The sequence below is a fragment of the Castanea sativa genome, chromosome 11 (assembly GCF_040712315.1).
Source record: "Castanea sativa cultivar Marrone di Chiusa Pesio chromosome 11, ASM4071231v1".
Classification (NCBI taxonomy): domain Eukaryota; kingdom Viridiplantae; phylum Streptophyta; class Magnoliopsida; order Fagales; family Fagaceae; genus Castanea; species Castanea sativa.
Genome location: NC_134023.1, coordinates 15,124,117 through 15,145,561, shown reverse-complemented (window position 1 = coordinate 15,145,561; position 21,445 = coordinate 15,124,117). Strand labels below are relative to the sequence as shown.

The 21,445-nt window shown below is 32.3% G+C and overlaps 2 protein-coding genes across 3 annotated transcripts; one reads left to right on the top strand and one right to left on the bottom strand.

Moving 5' to 3' along the window:
• The first annotated feature begins 366 nt into the window (after window positions 1–366).
• On the top strand, window positions 367–9,125 carry LOC142615392 (TMV resistance protein N-like). Of its 2 annotated transcripts, XM_075788142.1 has the most exons (10): window positions 367–480; window positions 594–635; window positions 1,233–1,817; window positions 4,043–5,135; window positions 6,145–6,432; window positions 6,625–7,623; window positions 7,717–8,307; window positions 8,529–8,592; window positions 8,679–8,765; window positions 8,872–9,125. In XM_075788142.1, exons 2-7 carry the CDS (start codon window positions 619–621, stop codon window positions 8,284–8,286), a joined length of 3,552 nt encoding a protein of 1,183 aa, XP_075644257.1. In that variant the 5' UTR covers window positions 367–480; window positions 594–618; the 3' UTR covers window positions 8,287–8,307; window positions 8,529–8,592; window positions 8,679–8,765; window positions 8,872–9,125. The 2 variants fall into 2 exon arrangements, with proteins under 2 accessions (XP_075644257.1, XP_075644256.1); XM_075788141.1 differs by lacking the exon at window positions 8,679–8,765.
• A 4,732-nt stretch (window positions 9,126–13,857) lies between these two features.
• On the bottom strand, window positions 13,858–14,991 carry LOC142617613 (thaumatin-like protein 1). The gene is made up of 2 exons (XM_075790525.1): window positions 14,889–14,991; window positions 13,858–14,676 (listed from the first exon to the last, which is right to left on the bottom strand). Exons 1-2 carry the CDS (start codon window positions 14,938–14,940, stop codon window positions 13,994–13,996), a joined length of 735 nt encoding a protein of 244 aa, XP_075646640.1. The 5' UTR covers window positions 14,941–14,991; the 3' UTR covers window positions 13,858–13,993.
• Window positions 14,992–21,445: the final 6,454 nt, after the last annotated feature.

Genomic DNA, 21,445 nt, shown 5'->3' with positions numbered 1-21,445 from the left:
GTTGTAGTTGGTTATTGAAATTTGGTGTAGATATTTTTATTATTATTCTAATGAATTATTTGTATTATTTTAATCAAATATTGATTCATTGACGTTAGGTGGGTTGGGTGTTTAAGACACAAAATAGATAAAACTCATAAAAGTAATTTTTGTCAAAGTTAAACAGCTAACTTTTTGGGTCAGGCATGACATGAGCATGGGACACGTGGTGTGGGATAGGAGGCAGTATATGGTGTACCCGGCATATATGCCGGGTCACTCACACAGGGGCGGGTCCCACACACTGTGGGGCCCGCCCCTGTGTGAGACACCCGGCATATATGCCGGGTACAAGATATATTTTTCGGTGGGATAGAGACTGTAAGAGAAAATAAAAAAAAGTCAGCCATGAGCCAGCTAAAGAAAAAGGTGCGTGATTTTCATTTGGAGAAGAATTCTAGAGAAATTGTTGCGTGATATTAGAGAGAAACGAGAAGAAAAGTAAGCTATCTATCTCTCTCTTTTTCAATTAGGCTCTCCTTCCTTTGAATGGGTTTGGGTTTTGATGCTCTGATTTCCATTCATTTTACTAAAAACCAATTACTTTCTAATAGGAACTGAATCCGGCCTTGTTTCAAGATGAATATCGACACGCCGTAAGTTCTCATTTTTCACTCTATTATTTCTTTCCTTTCACTTCCACCCTGAAATAAAAAGATCTACATATCAAATCGTTTTCTTCTTCCTAATATTTTTCTCCAGTTTGAATTGAATTTGAATATACTACTTTTTAAACTTTTTTTTTTTTTTGTGGCTTCGACGTTGTTGTATTCTAAAAATTGAGTTTTTTTAATGAAAAATAAGCTATATTTCTTTTTTGTTGACCAAATAAGGTTTTCTTTTTACTCTTTTTTTTCTGACACAATCAAAACAGATTGTTTTCTCTTTCGCCTTCTCTAGGACGTGCCATGTGCAGTACAGTTTGAATTGAATTTGGAAATACATTTTTTTAACGTTTATTTTTTTTGTTTCGAACATAAATGTTTTATAAAAATGAGTTTTTTTTTTAATTAATAAAATTATTTTATTTTCCATAATAACCTTAAATAAGTTGAACAACAATTTCTTAAATTTTCTTATTTAGCTTGTTGTTTGTTTTAGGAAAAAAATAATAATGAAAAATAATTAGCTATATTTCTTCTATTGACCAAATAAAGTTTTTTTTTTTTTTTTTTTTTTTTTTTACTATTAAGCTCTAGAAAATGCAGAAAGCTATTCCCGGTTGTAAACCCAATAAGGCTAAGCTGTGATAGCATTCTGAATCCAACGAATTCTGTGAGCCATCAAGGATTGTCAACATCATCACCATATTGTTCTTCAACACCTAGGTGGAAATATGATGTCTTTCTTAGTTTTAGAGGGGAGGACACTCGTAGAAGTTTTACAGATCATCTATATGATGCTTTGAAAAGGAAGGGTGTTTTGACTTTTAGAGACGACGAAAAACTTGAGAGAGGAAAATCAATTTCACAAGAGCTCTTAAATGCCATAGAAGAATCTAGATTTGCTATTATCATTTTCTCAAGAAACTATGCATCTTCGATATGGTGCTTAAATGAGCTTGAAAAGATCGTTAGATCCATGAAAGAGACAGGATTGACAATTCTGCCAGTTTTTTATGATGTGGATGCATCTGATGTACGAAATCAGACAGGACCTTTTCAAAATGCTTTCGATGATCTCGAAAATCAATTTAAGGGAAATATGAAGAAAGTTGAAATATGGAGAGTTGCTTTGAGAGAAGTGGCTAATCTCGCTGGTTGGCCTTTACAAGATAGGTAATTTTCATGACAAACTTATTTTTTTTGATATATAAAGTTATAAACGACAATAATTCTTTTACATTCAATGAAGTATATAAATAGCTATTGGAAAGTATCATAAAATGCTTGATTGAAATATTACATATAGTAGTTAAAATTTTGTTGTATTTTGGAAGTCTGTGCTTCTGTTATTTTTCATTTTTACCTTTTGTTGTTGTTTTTATTAGTTTAAATCAAAAGGAACAAAATGCAATGCAAATTAAAGCATGGAAAATTATGAATGCATATACAAAAACTAAACATGTATGCGCACACACTGTTTAAATTTTGCAATTTCATATGTAAACCCCCCTTTTCTTTCCCCATTAGTTTTCTTCAACCACCAATGTCATCAGAGAAATCAAAATACAATATCTTATCTATATCTACATATATGTAAAAGCTAAAGCATGGCATTTATTGTTGTTACGCTCCAGTTAAGCCACATCAGCGTTCATTTTATTATCTTTTTTCTTTCCAATTTTCCTATAATTGTTTTTAACATTTAATTTTTTAATATTTATACTTCTCTAACCTTTTTCTCTCCCTTACATTTTCACCTCCCCACTACTTCTTTAACCTTTCTTCCTTCCCTACATTTTCATCTCCCCACTACCCTCTAAATTAATATCATTCTTCGTCTTTTCCTTCATCTTCCTTTATTTTTGTCTTTTTTTATTCACACCATCTTACTATAAATTTGTCGCTATCTCTTCCATTCTATACATAGTTTTCCCTCACAACAAAAAAGTTGTCTCTCTCTCTCTCTCTCTCAAAATTTTGGTGGATTTTTTTTTTTTTTTTTTTTTTTGCATATATGCTTTAGGTTGATAATTATATATATATATTTTGGAGAAATATTTTTTATATTATTTAAAAATCTACTTTGGGTTAATATGATTTAGTTTTATTTTAAAATTTTTTTTCTTTTTTATTGTTAAATGTTATCTTATTGCATTATAAAGTATTAAATATAGCATACAAAAATATAATATTATTCTACTACATAGCATAATTTGGATAATTTGGTATTTATTGTAAATTGATATTTCTTCCATTACATAGCATGATTTTTTATAGTGCTTAATTTAGATGTTAAACTATGAGACTTTACTAATTTTTGTTTATTTTTTAATCCTTTGCGATGGACAATGTACTCTTAATAGTTGTATTAGAAGTATTCTATAATGCCATTTATTTAGAGAAAAGCAAAGGTTAACCAAATGAAAATAATCGGATGGGTGACAAATTTTAGCTTTTGTAGTTTTATTTTAACTATTATTATTATTTTATAACAATGCATATATAGGAATTTAATTCTTAGATTTTGCTAATAATTGTTTATTTGATAATATGTTTTGGGTGGATGAAATTGCAACAAATTTTTTTCCTAATTTGTCCAGTTAATCATTGTTAAGTTTTATTAATTTTCTTAGTTACGTTTTTCAGTGTTTTGGATTGCAGGCAGAAAAACGAGACCCTTTAGAATTTAAGTTAAACGAAACACCACTTTTGAAGACATTTATAACACTTTTGTAACTCAATATGATGTTTTAACGATCCAAAATTATCTTTCTTCTCCCAAAAAAAATAACAAAAAAAGAAACGATCCAAAATTACCATAGGCCAAGTTATAGATTGGATTAAGTTCATGATGAACATGTCACCTGTTTTCAGAATGATTTAGCTATGGCTCAATTACATTTTTTGTGTTAAATAAAATCCTTAAAAGAACATTTTGACCATTTTATTCACAAACCAATTGTTTACATAAGTATTATTCTAATTTATGGTCATCAATGCTAACCTAAGCAATGCTATTAACTAGCTTTCCCATACAGATATTTTTGCCGCTAATGATATGTCCTGCTTCTCTCCATCTTTTGCTGCCTTTTCAATTTTCTTTTTGGTTCGATAATTGGGAAGGCCCTTAATTGTTTCTTGGGAAAGAATAACAATTGCTTATAAGTTATCAACAAGGATCTGTTTAAACTGAATATAACATAAACTATAGCTCCATACCAGCTGTCCATTTAACATGTATATACAATTATTTTACGGGTGGTTCTATCCATGTTGCCTGAGCTAGTGAATTCATATTTATTTGACCACGGAGTATTATTGCCAACATTTTCTTCCGTCCACAGGCTTTTATGATTGGTTTGGACCATCACGTAATTATTGTTCTATCTTTCCTGCAGGCATGAAGCAGAATTTATCCAACATGTTGTGGAAGTGATATTACATAAATTGAGTTCAGGTTTTTCAAGCATTCCCACCAACTTGGTAGGAATAGATTCTTCAGTGGAGGAATTGTTGACTTCATATTTAGGTTTTACGAACAAAGTTTACATGATAGGGATTTCTGGTATGGGGGGACTGGGGAAGACAACTCTGGCTAGAGTTGTTTATGATATGTTTGGTAGTCATTTTGAAGCTTCTAGCTTTATTGCTAATGTTAGGGAAGAGTCAAAAAAACATGGTTTGCTTCCACTACAAAAGCAGCTACTTGTGCAAATTTTGGAGGAAAGAAATGTAGATATATGGAATGATGATGACGGAGCTGAAATGATCAAGAAAAGGATACATAATAAGAAAGTTCTGCTTGTCCTCGATGATGTTAATCAATTGAAACAATTAGCAAAGTTGGCTGGAGAGCATGGCTGGTTTGGATTGGGGAGTTGGATCATCATAACAACTAGAGATCAACATTTGTTGGTCGAACATGGGGTGCATGAAATATATAAGCCCAATGGACTAAACCATGATGATGCCTTAAAACTTTTTTGTTTGAAAGCCTTCAAAAATGAGCAACCCCAAGAAGGTTACATGGAGCTCTCCCAAGATGTTGTATACTATGCTAAAGGCCTTCCGTTAGCTCTTGAAACTTTGGGTTCGTTTTTGGTTGGAAGGACAATAGGTGAATGGCAGAGTGCATTGGACAATTTTAAAAAAATTCCTAAAAGAGAACTCTTTGACATACTTAAGGTAAGTTACGATGGACTAGAAATAATGTGGCAAGATATATTTTTGGATATTGCGTGTTACTTTAGAGGGGAGAGAAAAGACCGAGTAATAGAGATATTAGAGAATTGTGGTTTTGATGCACGAATTGGTATAAGTGTACTCGTGGATAAATCTCTCCTAAGCATAGAAAATAAAAAATTGTGGATGCATGATCTTCTACAAGAAATGGGTAGAGAGATTATTCGTCGAGAATCACTTGGAGAACCTGGAAAGCGTAGCAGATTGTGGCTTTGTAAGGATTTGTTTCATGTATTGACAAATGCTACGGTAAGAACAATAGCAAAACTAGAATTTTATTTCAGTAAACATGATTATAATAACATAAATTTATTCATTAAATTAGTTCTTTATTTAAATGATCCAATAGATAAGCAGTTACCTAAGTGCTTAGGTAATGAAATATAGAATACAAATTTTCATTTAAGATGCTAATATTTACGTAATGTCTTTGACGATTTCTTATTTTTTTACTTTGAAAACATAATATGATTGTGTCATTGATTATTGATTTGAATTCAATTTTGTGATTTAATCATCCAGTCTTTCAATCTATAATGAAAGGCTTTTTTCTTCTTTTTTCAAAACATCGTTATGGCGTTCATTTCTTTTTGTTTTTGCCCTTATCATTTTTAAAGAAATGTTGTAATTTCATATTTAGATTCTTTTTATTTTTGCTCTGAAAGGCACCTTTTAGTTTTAATGTATGATTATAAGAATAATATATAACAATTTTAATATATGAATTTCAAACACCATTCTAATGTAAACTTCTAAATTTGTCTTAATAACTTTTCTGCTCTTTTTTGTCCCCCTTTTAAGGGGAAAAAATAGGACTCGTAGTACACTTTTCTATTTTTTATTGTTAGATTAGAAGTTGGTCCCACCATTTGAGGGCTTCTTTTGGTGGAGGCCTGGAGAGGGGAAAATTCTTAGGTACTCTCAGAGAAATAGTACTCATTCCACTCACATTTGTGGTGGACTTTACTATGAATTTAATGAACAACGTGAATGTGAGAGGAGAAAACACTATTCTCCGAAAGTACCTAAGAATTTCTCTTGAAGAGGAGGGGATGCAAAAAATAAATTGTTTCTCAAAGGCTCAAATAAACGGCAATTTCCCAATGGTCCACCAATGGTTAAGAGGAGGTTATACGTTTGGAAAACTCAGGGTGTAGCTATCTTCATTTCTTTTGACAAAATATTTACAAGAGTTATTCTAGTATTCTTATCTTTTGTTGTGCAATTAATCCACCGATCATTTTCTTTTGATTCTCAGGCAACAGAAACAATTCAAGCCATAGTCCTAAACCCTTATGAATGGGAAAGAGGATACTGCAATTTTGAAGACTTTCCCGAAGCTTTTTCAAAGATGTATGATCTTAGATTGCTTAAAATTCATAGCGTGCATATCCCGAATGGCCTCAATCTTGTTTCTGACACCCTAAAATTTCTGCAATGGATTGGGTATTCTTCAAAAAGTTTGCCATCCACTTTCCAACCAAAAGAGCTTGTTGAACTTAATTTACAGTCTAGCAAAATTAAATATCTTTGGGAAGGAGTCAAGGTAATTTTGTTCATTAAGCTCCATTTCTACTGCTAGTACTTATTATTATTTCTTTACTTTACGAGTAGCTTCAATGCACTCCCTGCGTATTTGAGTTTCCTCCTTTCATTAATGAAATTTCCTTAATATAAAGAATTTATTTATCTTACTAAAGTAAATAAATTCTATGTTTAATGGAATTTTTTTAAACAGTATTTGGGCAAGCTGAAATGCATCAATCTTCGAGATTCCTATAACCTTATTCAGACACCTGACTTCTCAGGGGTTCCGAGACTTGAGAGACTAAATCTCACATGCTGTAGAAGTTTGGTTGAGATCCACCCATCTATTGGACAACTTAGTAAGCTTAATGTTTTAGATGTACAAAGTTGCAAATCTCTTACCAATCTTCCGAGTATGACTTCTAAAATGGAGTCCCTTACAATTCTTAATCTTTCTGGCTGTTCAAGTATCAAGAAGATTCCAGAATTTAAGGGGATTATGAAAAGCCTATCACAACTTTATTTGGGTTGTACTGCTATCGAGAAACTACCCTCATCAATTGAGTGCTTGACTGCTCTTACTTTACTAAATCTAGAATACTGCAGAAATCTTGAATGTCTTCCAAGAAACATAACTAGTTTGAGGTCACTTGAAGAACTCATTCTTTCCGAATGCTCACGCCTTACCAACCTGCCTGATAGCCTTTGGAAAATGAAGTGTTTAAAGGAACTTGATTTGAGTGGAACTGCCATTAGAGAAATTCCCTCTTCCATTCTTGACTTGGAAGATTGTGGATGTGGAGAGCCATTAGAGACTAATTTTTCTGCGAGGCCTGAGTTTTCCCTAAAACAACTTAAACTGAGTAGGATGTTTCAACTTGAAGACATAGGGCTTAATGGTATTGGTTGCTTCTCCTCATTAAAGTATTTAACACTAAGTGGAAACAGTTTTGTCAACCTACCTGCAAGCATTAGTCAACTTCCGAAACTGGAAGCTCTTGATTTGAGCAACTGCAGTATGCTTCGATCATTGTCAGGCCTTCCATCAACCGTGAGATATATAAATGCTCAACATTGTTATTCCCTAGAACCATCACTAACTAAACCACTAGTACTGTTTGAACCCAGCATTTTTCCAAACTCTAAGTGGCGTCCAGATAATGAGAGTGTAAGCAGTGTGGCACATACAATATTGAACCGTTACTTACAGGTAATGTCTTCTCTCTCATGCATCTGATGCATGGTATTACCACCTCCTCTCTCTCAATGTTAAATGGAGTAACATTTTTTTTTAATGGTACAGGGGCTTCGTCTAAAACCTGGAAATGAAACTCCTATCGGAAGGAAACAGGATAGATCTGGAACTGAATTTCAGATAATTATTCCCAGAACTGAAATTTGGCATTTGTTAACGCATCAAAGCTCAGGCAAATCAGTATTCATAACGCTGCCTCCAAATTGGTGTAATAGTAGGTGGATGGGATTCATTCTCTGCCTCCAAATTTCATATTCTCCTAATTCTGTTGGTGAGTTTGATGTTTCCGGTGAGACATTTGGCTTTAGAGCTAATGTGATAAGCATGGGTGATAGGTCTCGCGGTCATTATGCCTCTGAAATCTTCTTTAAGGTGTCATTTAGTGTGGACCACATTTGGCTATTGTATTTGTCTCGTGATGATTGGCTTTCTACTGTTCCGAATGGTGATCAATGCAGTCATATTGAGGTTAAATTTGAGACCTCTAGTCCACACACTGAGGTGCCGATGTGTGGAGTCCGTTTGGTATATGAAGAAGATGTGGAAGAGATTAACTCAGAAATTGCACAAGAAGCACAAGGTAGTCATGCTTCTGAAACAAAAAAGAGAAAAAGATAAGGAAAGATTCTCCAATGAAGGGTAATGACTCTCAAAACATCCTTCCTGTTACGAGTCTTTAATAAATAACAAAAAAAAAAAAAAGACTGTTTTATCTTTTTTTCCTTTCGAGCTGTAGAGTTGGTTTCGTTGCTGACAAGTACAATCCAATCCTTTTTCTTTTTAACAATCCTAGGACACATCCAATTTTACACCCGGAGTGCGAAGATTTTTGCTTACAAATTTTTTGTTTTTTGTCTCAGGTTTTTTTGCTTCAGTGATTTTGCTGGTAGGTAGATGACTCAGTCCTATTTTGGCATCCAATTTGTAAGTTTCAGAGTATTATGCTATTTTTTATATTCACCTCATGCTCGCAAATGTCGGACATTTTTTCCTGATAAATTTTTAAACAGCCAAAAGTAGAGACTTATTTTCTTCTCTACATGTCATTGGTGTGATGCCTAAGCAGGCAAGAAGCAACTCCAATTACTCACTCAACAGTATGAGCGAATTATTAATTACTTTCTTTTTTTTTTTTTTTTTTTTTTTTGTTGTTGTTGTTGTTGTTAGAATATCATAATAACTCAAGTTCTCACATATTTGTAGGTGATGATGATGAAGATTGGCATTTCTGCAGAAGATGACGTTCAGGTTCTGTTATACTTCGACTGGCTGCTAAATAAGGAGGATTTTGATAGCAAGAATTTCAAATGAGTCTACTGCTATTGGATGTGCACCTGCATATATTTCAATCAGCCAGACCATGTTTTGGATTTTTTTTTTTCTCTAAATCATATTATGTTTTAATGAATTTGTATATCATTTCAGTCATAATGGTTTAAATTATTCAATGACATATTCATGCATCTTGTTTGATAATGTCAGTGGAGTCAGGATATATATATATATATATATATTTTTTTTTTTTTTTCAGGGATGAATTATATGGTTTTAGTTACAATGATTTTTATAGGCTAAATTTCAAGTGAGACTAGTTCTATTGGTTGACTTACAAGTAAAGTTTCCCACACTTATCTAATGTAAGTGGCTTTGAGTTAATTTCTATGAGACAATGAGTTGTGAATTTGGGACAAAACTTTAGAAGTGATCTGTTTTTATGAATCTAGCTACAGTCTTGAGCATTTTGTTGGGTGCACTGCACCATGAGTCCAGCCCACGTAACAGACATGCTCATTTAATGAGCATGTCTTTCATATTTCTTAAGATTCTTCATCAAGTACAAAAGTTAGCATGAGTTATTAAGTTGATTGGCTTAGGCGTGTTGGACACGCTGAAGGAAGAAAGAAGGAACAGGCAAGGGTCATTCGGCTAAGGGAGAGCTGAAGAAAAGAGATTTTGGGTGAAGCAAAGTCAAACTAAGTGGCTTGCATTTATTGTGATTTGATGTGAAGAGTGTGGAAGGAAGAAAAGAAGAAAAGGTGAAAGAAATAAAAGGGAAAGGCCATTCGGCCATTTGGTGAAGAGAAAAAGAGGAGAAGTCCCAGCAAGTGAGACTGAGGACTGCAGTCTTGAAGTGAGGCTAGTTCTATTGGATGACTTACAAGTAAAGTTTCCCACACTTATCTAATGTAAGTGGCTTTGAATTAATGGCTATGAGACAATGAGATGTGAATTTGGGACAAAACTTTAGAAGTGATCTGTTTTTATGAATCTAGCGATAGTATCAAATAAGCATTAATTTTATTGTTTAGTCTTGAGCATTTTCCTTGCAATTGAAAGTTGAATGCTTCAACAAAGCTTCTTCTTTAGAATATGACCTGTTAATGGTTATGCTTGCCATTAAACTCTGTTATATTCTACTATGCATCAGGGGTTGTTAGAAGATGAGGCCGGCATCATGTAGGACCCCATGTCAATCTTGGGGCATGGTCTCTAGGTGGGAATCTAGACTGTCTAGTATGTGCCTCGCGGCCTTCGTTGTACAATTCAGAGGGAAAGGCCTTTGGATCAGATTATTAACAGGATCTACAGTGCATGCATTTTACTTGTTCTTGGGTCAAGTTACACTAATAGGAAAAAACAGGTTATTAGTTAAAAAAGTCTTCATTTCTACAAAATTGACCCCAACCTCTCTCTTTCTATGCAATTTATGATTGTATAGCATACAAATTGGAACCTTAGAGCATTTACATCAGCCAGTCTAAAATTTTCCTTTTATTTTAACGTAAGAATCTATTTTTTCTAGTTTATACAGTCACTTTTATAGAACACTCATATCAAGAAAAACTGGTTAAGGGAAACATTCTACATTTTAGGCTTGTTAGACCAAACCAGTTTTGAATGCTTAGTTCGATTTATGATATTTCAGCCTTTCAAACATCAAAAACAAGAGAGAATATTTGAGTGAACTGAGTAGGATGGGAAAATAATTTATTTGTAAGTTGTTACCACTCAATTTTGCATGAAACTAATTTTTGTTCAATACTTCATTTCATTACATTTGTTTTGTATTGAGAGTTAAAAAGGGGCCAAATACTCATTCATCACTCTTCATTTTGATAATAACAAGATACTAAAGTTTTCTTTGTCTACTTGCAAAGAGAGAGAGAAATGAGAGCTTATATTAGAAGTTACACTGGGAAGGTGTGGCCTCTGTACAGGAGAGAGGGGTTTTATTACATGCGTGCCACTTACACAAAAATATCAAATCAAATTGGCTTCAATTTGATAATTTTGTTTTATTATCTTAAAAAGACATGGGAAAACACTAGAAAGCATCAAAGGTACTGGTTAACAAGGATTGACATTGAGAAAATGAAGAAATTATTTGCCTCAATGCCTGTTGTACTTCCTTGAGAATTTGCTGGAAGTTTGATTTGAGATTTGTGTGATTTTAATTTTATTTTATTTTTTGTTTTTTTATAAATAAATTTGATAGTTGGAAGTTGAGAATTTAAACTTTAAATGCCTTCAATAAAAATACGTGAAAGATACCAAAATTTGTATGGTTCATTGTTAAATGGAAGGAAAATTATGTTTGTTACATTTACAAATGATTATGTACAATTTATATTGTCGATTAATTAAACATGTACACCATTGTACACATTTGCATGAATAATATACAAGATTGCATATTGTGCATTGTTCATGCAAATGTATACACTTAAAACCATAAATGTAAACATATAAAGGTTAATAAACCGGAAATTTTTAATATTCAAATTAATTATTATTATTATTTTTTTATAAATAACTTTTAAAATTTTTTTTGAACCAGGTAACTTTTCCATTTTCCTGGATTAAATGGAATTCTTAAGATTTTAAAAGATGTGCAATCAGCTAATAACATATGTCAAGATTGGGAGAAAGAGCTTGGCTTCAGTGAATGGGACACAGAGGAAAAATGAAGTTATTAAAAAGCATAATAATGCCTAAGGAGCTTTCCCGTTCTTCGCTTGCTTGGATATTTGGACAAGTCTGCGGTCTGCCACAATTAGCCGTAATCATAAATGGCCAAATTTTGGAACGTGCCTCATTAGTCATTTTTATCAAGACACAACATAGATATTTTCAATTTCAATTATAGATGAAAAGAGATCTGATTAGTTAGCCTAACTAAATTACTTTTGTGGGTAAACAACCAAATTAACCTTTTGGAAATATTCAACTTTTAAAACAAGCTTGATAATCGTTAGTACTTAGTACAAAACAAAACAAAGTACTGAGAAATAGTACAAATTATCTAGAAAAAGGCACGTTACCCACGCTGAATGTTTATTACTTAATAGAGTAAGTGTTATGACTATTTTCACAACTTTTGCTACGATTTGTTCACGTAGCAATTTATGAGTGATGAAATTATGGATTCATATAGACCTACCATTTTTTTTCACTACTTACAACTCTTAACATAAGCGAGTTGTGACCAAATTTATAAAAATTGTTGTAGTAGTAGACTTACTTTTATTTAAGGAGTCTTAATAAATAAATACTCTTTTTAAATATTTAATATACAATTTTGGAAATAAAAGGAAATGGTGAAATAATTAACAGGAAAAGGCAATGCTGAGAGAGGATGACCGTGACATAAGCATCTAATGTTATTTTTAAAAAATCATTATAAATACATCATTTTATAATCAGACTAAAATTTAAATTTCTCAAAAACCTTGGTCTAGGGGGTAATTTTGTCATTTCACAAATTTCAAGGGTAAAAATTAAAAAAAAAAAATGTCATTTCATGCAATCACAAGGCTTGAGAATTTCACCCAATGGACAATTAGAATTTCCAAAGATATTAAGTATCTATTTGGATTCACATTTGTGTTTGCACGTTTTGAGTTTTCTCCTTTTTTTTTTTTTTTCAGCGCTTATGAACAGTAACTGGTATTGTTCATGCACGTGATTATACTGTGTGGGAGACAAAGTTACTGTTCACGCACTGTTCATGGGACCCACAACCACTTTATTCAAACAAAAATTAAAAATGGGTCCTACAGCACTATTTACACATTTAAAAATTATTTTGCTACAGTGTTTTCAGTTTTCAATTTTCAACAATAAATTATATCCAAATTGACCCTAAAACAATCACTTTTCATATAGGAAATTGAAACTAGAATGAAAATACTGATGAATAAAATATCATTACTTGGAAAATATCTTTAAAATGGACTAGAATGCAGACGATTGTAATTGATTTTTTTTTTTTTTGGAGAAAAAAAGGGTAATTGATTTTAATTGGTCTTTTAAATAGAAACTATAATCAATCACCTAGAATTCTCATTGGTCCAATCAAAATAAAGGATGAGCATATATGCATGGAAAGAAAATTTAGAACATAATTGAGAATTTAAATTTATAAATTAATTTTTCCTTTTCACAAATGAATAATTAATTTGATAATTTGAAAACCTAGTCTCATTTAGTTAGAAATCCCATTTCAACATTTTGATGACGGGGCATCACATCTTAAAAACATTGAGTAATGTCTTCTCAATAAAGCAAAACAAACAAACAAAAAATTGATCAATTTTTTGTTTGTTTGTTTTGCTTTGTTGAGAAGACATTACTCAATGTTGTTAAGATTTTCTTTTGATAAGACAATGTTTTTAAAATTAAATACATGGTTCAAGCCCAAACTTAGGTTTTAGTTGTCTTAATTAAAAATAAACTCATAGTTGCATTGATTAATAAATTACAAGCAATGTTATCATTTAAGTTTGATGTACCTACATGTTTAAATTTGATTGTACAACCTAATATTACCACAACCGTTAAGGATGAGAATATCTTCGAATGATACAAATAATATCGAGACATGGTAGAGCCTACCTTTCTAATACTTATCAGTAGGCAATCAACTTTTAACAAGGTAGACGCATGGACATTACTTTCTCTTCTTGAACAATTTCTTTTTTCCCTTTTGCTAGTAATAAGTCTTTTGGTCCTTTAAGATTCTAAATCAAAAGCTAAAGAACCTAAATTCTACCACTTAAGAAGCATACTCCGGTTTCTAGATGATTTTTTCTAGTGAGTATGATAGCTCAAACCCCCACAAATAATTAATTACATATTCAAATAACACAATTATTTGTTGCAATATATGCAAGAAATGTTTTTGACAGCTGAAAAACACGATAAGAAATTATAACAATACATTTATCAATCAGCCAGAATTTCTTTTTGACTTATTGGATCCTTGTCTATAAAGCTTTTCAATTTTTTTTCTTCCAAGGGGTCGGCTGTTAACTTATTATATGTATCAAGGACAGAAAGTTATGGCATAGTCAGGCCCACCAGTGCAAGTAAAGGTGCTGGATTTATCATCATAAGCATAGCTATAAGCTTGTGGACATTGTTCCTTGAAAATCCTTGAATAGTTAGATGGCGAGCATGTATCTGGCGAACCAAAATCACCTGTACAACAGTATTGTGGCTGATTGAATGCCAAACATGCACTCTTGCAAGCAATTACACTACCATCTGATGCTTTCACAGCCAACTCGAGAGGACAAACTGTGTTCAAATTAGCTCTGCAGCTTATGGCATTACACCCTTCTTTTCCACCATGGGGGGTAACTGAGATTGGCAAATTAAAGCCATCCACAAGACTAACATCATAGAAATCTCGTCCACCATTTGTTGCAACTGTGAATTCCACTAGGGAAGCTGGTGGAATTGCACCAGCACCATTGCATGCTATTTGACCTGATCCACAGTCTCCACTGCTGCAACTAAATTTTCCAAAGAGGTCCTTAGAACATTGATATCGTGCCCAAAACCGACCAGACCATGGGGGATGGACATTAAGAGAGGATGAAGCACCGGATGCTAACTCCAAACCAGTTAATAGAGATAATTGAGGGCCACCGGAGCCAGTTAAGGTTCCTGGCCAGATTGTGAATGGGCAGTTATTTGTGATTGCAAATGTAGCTGAGTGAGCCCCTATGTACAAAACATATTAACAGAAATCTTTGTAAAATTCAAAGAGCCAGGGGGGGGGGGGGTGTGAGTTCACGTATTGCATGCATTAATTAAAATCATTGTATCTTATAGTCAACACAATATCATAGTTGGTTAATTTGTGTATAAGTGTACTTAAATTGATGTAGAGTATGATGAAAAAAAAAAAGACAAAAAAAATTGAAATAGCTTGCCTGAAAAGTAGAGGGAGGCCAAAGTGAGGAGAAAGACTACTCGAATCCCCATTGATGAATGTTTTGATTTATCTAAAGGTTTATAAGAGCTAGTATAGATAGAGGATAGAAAGAGGTGGTGGTATATATAGAGGGATCTGATCACAGATCTAATAGTAGATAATGTAAACCCTTTAATATTAATATACTATTGTAATATAGATATAATCAAATGTGTTTTAAGGCTTATCTCATATTGAAAGTTTACAAAATATGTTGTCAGCATACGGTGTAATACAAAATACCAATAAATAAAATGATTTAGAGAATCTATAGATACATAGCTCTAAAATATATATGCATATATATGCTTGCAAGGCATGTGACACTTTTGGATAGACGTATGATTAGGAGCATATAGTAATTTCTTATTTTATTAACATAAGATGGGATGCATTAGATCATAGTCCGTAAATTTTTTATCTAATACAAAATAATTGATTTTTAAAAGATAATTTTTTTTATAGGCCTATATCATTCACAATTTAGTAAGAAATTCTGTTAAAATGAAATTTTATATTTGTTATTTTGCAGTGAATAGATTTGTTGTATTCTAGAGGTAAATTACTCTTAACTAGACAACAATCTCTTTCAAGTGTGAACACTTATCCCCTAAAAAACAGAGTGTGTTTAACACGTCTCAAAGTCATATTATTTTTGATACATTGTCAATTTCCTCAATGATATGTCTAATACACAGCCTAATGTTCCAAGAATTTTCCATGATGTTACATCATTATATATGAACTTTTTGGTCTGATTTGTTAGTAGATATAACATCCTCCAATGCTTTTATTCAATGAACTAAAGGGACATGTACGTTGTCACGTGTAAGTAGAAATATGCATATATTTTTAAATGACCATAAGATAAATTATGTATATTTTGTAGACTCCAAATAATGTTCAGTGATATGTTTGGTACAACAACAATTTAATAGATAAACTATGTTTTCTGTCCTTAAACTTCCAATAACATGTTCAAATAGTTCCTATTTTTTAGAATTACAACGATGTTGTGTCTTATCTTCGCAAATTGCCTCTGTTAGAGATATAGATCTTTTTTTTTTTTTTTTTGGTTAGAGATATAGATCAAATGGTCTTCGAACCCCAAGAATTGTTTCCTAGTCAAGAGATAGAATTGAGACCCCAATCCTTTGTATTATCGTAGACTAAATTGTGTTAGAAATTCTTCTTAAGAAAAAGGTTGTAACTCTCATTAAGACAAACTAATAAGTTGTCCGTGCAATACACGGATAATTTTGTAATATTTTATATTATACGGTTTTGGATAATATTATAAAGATAAAGTAAACTAAATTAGAGTAAAGAAACATATACATTTTAAAAAATTAAAAATTAGTTTAGTAACTTCACTGCATATTTGTAGTCTTCTTAAGGTATTTTTTTTTTTTTTAAATCATGAAACCGAAAATAAATGCAAAAGAATAACGGAACTATGAAAATCAACTAATTTGTGTTGTGTTCACATATTTCATACTTTGGAGTAAAAGTGTGCATAACTCTCTGACTGTCTGCCACTAATCGATAGTGAGACATTAAGATATGGTGTGGGCAAGTGTGTATGCATGTCTTATAGATGATTTAAAATTAAACCATGATAGAATATGGCTTTACATTACGCACCAAATATTCTCTCTACTTATATACTTAAAATAAATACTAACTAAACAAATTTCCTAAACCTAAATCATATTTATGCCCCTAATTTAAAAAGAAAAAAAAAATTACTCGTAGGAGTTTCAATGTCTTGATGGTGGTGGGAGATCAGTGTAACGAAGGTGGTGACCCCTCATATTCCTCTTTCTCTCTTTCAAATGTTTTGTTAGTCTCAAGTCTTTTATTTTGGTAATATATAGTGAAATAGTGCATTTTATTTAACAATCTACAACATTTTTGTATCTTTCTATCTTTTTCTAAAGCCTTATCTCGTTAATTATTACTATTAGTCCTTACTTATTTTATTTTTCTTTTAAAAAAAAAAAAACTAAAACAATGGGTATGCTAAAAGACATGAAAAATAGTGAAAAGTGTGGTGTAAGCTTAGGCTAAATAAAATAAATTAATGTGAACTTTTCGGGAAAAAAAATCTTAATAAAAGAGATAAAAAAAAAGGCTAAATGCAAAATTAAAGCGCTACTTGGCAAGAGCTCATGCACTCTTGCATAAGGTCTCTGCTTTTATATATAATATATATTGATTAATTGATTGATGATTAGCATATGAAGCTTGCACTATAGTTAATTATATGTTATTAAAAATAGAGTAAATATAATTTTTTAAGATTAATATACAAAAGAATATGAACCTACTAATCATAGGTTACATGCTAATAGTCCTTTGAGCAAATTAAATTGTAGTTACATGCTACATCAATACAATTTTCCATCAATAAAACATTTATCTTCGGCTCCACAAACTGCAGATGACTTCAATAAAACAAAAAAAAGAAAAGAAAAAAAAAGAAGTACCAACTCACTTTTAGTTAAATAGGGGTAGTACTAAATGTCACTAAACAAAAAGGAAAAAAAAAAGTGTTGGACTTAGAAAAGTACTAATTGCATATGCTACTTGTGATTAGCTTTTGATGTTTTAAAGCATTAAGCACCACTATCGGTGATTTATCTGTACAAAAATAAAAGGAGGAATATCGTTGATATAATCATTATGGAAACAATTACTAAACTTTGTACGATAATTGAAAAGAAAACAGAATTTAAAAATTAACAAAAAAATATATATTGAACAAAACTAAAACCAATAAAAGGAAATCAAAAACCTTGATATCGAAGACATGTGACTCACCATATTTGTCTAAGACCCCAACATGAACATCACCATTCACCTCCAGTGTAGCGATATCCCTCTACTTGTGAATTGCAAACACAAACATCAAAACCTATCAAAATTTGCCCACAACTAAAAAAAATAGTACCTATACAATAAAAAAAGTTTGACATTAAATCCTTACAATTGAGTCATTGACACCTTAAGAAACAAACAAAATAATAAATCTGAGAGCTTTAAAAAATCTTTGCATTCTACTTTTACTACAATAAAGTGGAACAAAGCTTAATTAACACTAAAGTAAAATCATAAAACTTAAAGGTATAGGATAATTTCATCCTATTATTCATTTCTATTAGGGGAAGGCAAAATGAAATAGGAGGTATGTTATCAAAAATCAAATTCTAAAAAAAAAAAAAAAAAAAAAAAACAAAACATTTAAACATTTTAACAAACACTTTGCGTACAAAATACCCATTTAATATTTAAGTAGACAACATAACTATTTAAATAATAAAAAAGGAAAGAAGAAAATAAAAAATAAAGAATACCTTGAGTTTAGTCAAGAAGTAATGAAAGATCTAAGTTTGATTCGAAACATAACGATTAGAGAAATATATGAGCTTCAAAGTAGATTGGCATCGGTGGAGGAAGCAAAGGCAGAGTGGGAGAACAAAATTGGAGGTCCACTTTTTTTTCTTTTTTTCAGCTATAACAGATTTTTATAATATGCAAATAATGGGAGAAACTCTTTCATTTCAGAAAAATAAATAAATTAGTAGTGCAAGAGTCCAATAAGTTGTATAATTGTCAAAAAGAATGTGAAGAAGTGATTGAAATCCAAGAGACTAAAAATGGTGAAATCTTTAATCTTCAGAATTTATTGAAACCGTTAACTACATTGAGACTCCAAATTGTACTTTTGAAAGGAGAACGTGAGAACAATCAATTGTTAACTCTCATCTAAACGTGGGAAAAATTAATTGTTCTTAATTTTATTATTAATAGAATTAGCTTGTGTTGTAATTTGCTCTAATTTTTCATGTAAATGGGCTTTTTTCTTTAATGAAAATTTAAACATTTTGGAGAATTGTAGGAAGAAGTTAGTGATTTATTAATAGAATTAGCTTGTGCTGTAATTTGCCCTAATTTTTCATGTTAATGGGCTTTTTTCTTTAATGAAATTTAAAACATTTTGGAGAATAATAGGAAGAATTTAGTGATTAAGGCTAAATGTAAAATTAGAGCGCTACTTGGCAGAATTTTATGCTTTCTTGCTTTTATATATATATATATATATATATATATATATATATATATATATATATATTGATTTGCCAAATCGGCTAAGATTACATTATTATGATGTGTGGAATATCCTCTATTCACACCGATAAACCTCAAAAATATCTTGCACGTCTAGCTAGCTTAGTTGTGAACTACATAATTACCTTGTCTTTTAAGGTGGAAAAAACTAATGACAGCAAAGGTTTCTACAAGGAATCCTAATTTTGATTTGACAAGTAGTCTGGGATTAACATTGGCGTTAGTTTGGGATTAACAATGAAGTTAAGTTAGTCTGAATTAACATAGGATTATTGTCCAAAATTGTTCCACCATCAGATGAGCTCCTTCTTGGTCCACCTCTCTTGAGATGCTTTAGTGCTTTGTGGCACTAAATGTACAAACAGAATCAATAACATAATACATTTCTTCATTGTCAATAATTACGTATCAGTATCTTTTTTCTTTTCCTTTTTACAGTGAAATTAAAGAGTAAAATCACCCATATAAGCAACCTATAGGATCAAGAAGTCATGAGGCAATGAAGATTTTTGGACGACGTGTTACCAGAAGTCAGACCCAACATGCTCATCCATTTTAGGACATTATATACTACAAATACAAATGGAGGGACAATTACAAAAATTATCAATATGATGGTAATAGTACATTAAACTGCAACGATATGAAACTGAGATGTGATATAATGGATCTTAATCTAAAAGAAAATGAGTTTGAAAATCACAAAAATCAGTCTCAAAATACCTAACTAGCCCATGTAGTAGAGAATGACCGCAAGGATTTAACAAAAAAAAAAAAACATGCTTTGCAAAACTACATTGAAGTTGAAGTAAGGACACTAGTGCTGTTATAAGCAATATTAGGCCAAGGGTGTTCTACAAAGTGTCATTTGACTCCCAAGCTTCCAGGTGAAGCATCAAATAAAGTTGTATAAGAATAAGAGTACTGTGAAAACCTAAGATATTAAATGAGCACTATATTACTGCTGAAAATCAGAGAGCATTAAAGGGTTCAGGAATGAATTTTCAATCAAACCTGAAGAAAGCCAAGATCTTTCATCCCAACTTCATAGGAAGAGGCCCGCTGGGGACCTCAATAAGAGCAAGTTAAATGTGCTTTTCTGGAAAAGAAGTCTTCCCAACAAGAAGACGTGCCAAAACTCATACTGACACAACCGAATTGGTTGAGGAAAAGGAAACCCCAGCGGCCAAGCACTCCCGCCCCCAAAAGCGGAGACCGAACAACCGCCGGGTTGTCGAGGACACGACTGAAGAGGAGGCGGGCGCCCTCTAAGTTTACCGCCCTACCCACTAACGGACTATGAGGGGGGCGAGCGAACGGGAACTGACCGAGAACCCGAACCGCTTGACGGACGGACCCCTTCATACTCGATTCATTAGGGTCGGGGATGAATGGAACCAATCAGAAGTGCAAATCGAGCAAGCGAAGGCGGGAAACGGACTGCAGCGCAACGACTAGGACTCGTGTCGGAGAAGTTTTGAGCGTGAGCTACCACTCATGCAGCGGCAAGGACCCGCAACTCTCGAAAGGGGCCACCAACCGCCCGAATCACTGTAGCAAACCCCCCCTTTACTCAATGGATAGCGCTTATCCTCTTTCAATCAACAAAATGAAAAATGGGGGAGAAATTAAATAAATAAAAGAAAGAGAGAAAGAGGCCTTTATTGAAGAGGCTTTGCACCTAAAATAGGACTAATGTAGATCCAGAAGAATGGGTCTGGGCTTTCAAAAAGATGAAGATGCAAAGGGTAATGCTATTTTTGGTTCAGTTAGCGTCTTAAAGCATTAAAGCGATAAGTGATTCTGTGATTGTACTACCAATCTGCAGAACGTGCAATCACAAAACAAGAGACAGCAAAATTGATGGAAGCACCAAAAATTGTCCAAGAGAGTAGCATTGGAAAGTAGCCTACCATCATCTGGCATTCTTCCCAAAACTTCAAAGTAAGGTCCACATAAGTAATGCTAGAGCTCATTAAGCCCATGACCAACCCTACTAATTTGGTGAAATTTTCAAAATTAGTTATGAACCTACCACCACTGTGGACATTAGACCTATTACGCAAACCTACTAATTATAACTAAATTGTAGATATTATCTTATGTTACAAAATACATAGTTTAACTTGTCAAAGGCATATAAAATAAGATTTGTCCAATGTAGAAACTAGGGATCCAGTGGATAACAAAGCTCATCAAAAGGGTTGAGATAATCTATATCTTGAACAATGCGAGACCCACCTTGTTAATCAAAGATTGAGTAGCTTTGTAAAAAGGTTAGGGTGCTAGTTTTTAACATAGATGAAGTTATAAAGTAATTTTTTTCACCTAATCCTAAATTGATACTACCTATGGCTTTCCATAGCCTTTGGAAGGAAAAGAAGA

Bases quoted from the DNA above. Each gene is read 5' to 3' on its own strand.
- LOC142615392 (XM_075788141.1), top strand. The intron at 1,818-4,042 runs GTAATTTTCATG...TCTTTCCTGCAG, and splicing joins GGTTGGCCTTTACAAGATAG to GCATGAAGCAGAATTTATCC. The intron at 5,136-6,144 runs GTAAGAACAATA...TTTGATTCTCAG, and splicing joins ATGTATTGACAAATGCTACG to GCAACAGAAACAATTCAAGC.
- LOC142617613 (XM_075790525.1), bottom strand. From the start codon at position 14,940: ATGGGGATTCGAGTAGTCTTTCTCCTCACTTTGGCCTCCCTCTACTTT. The intron at 14,677-14,888 runs GCAAGCTATTTC...TTTTGTACATAG, and splicing joins GGCCTCCCTCTACTTTTCAG to GGGCTCACTCAGCTACATTT.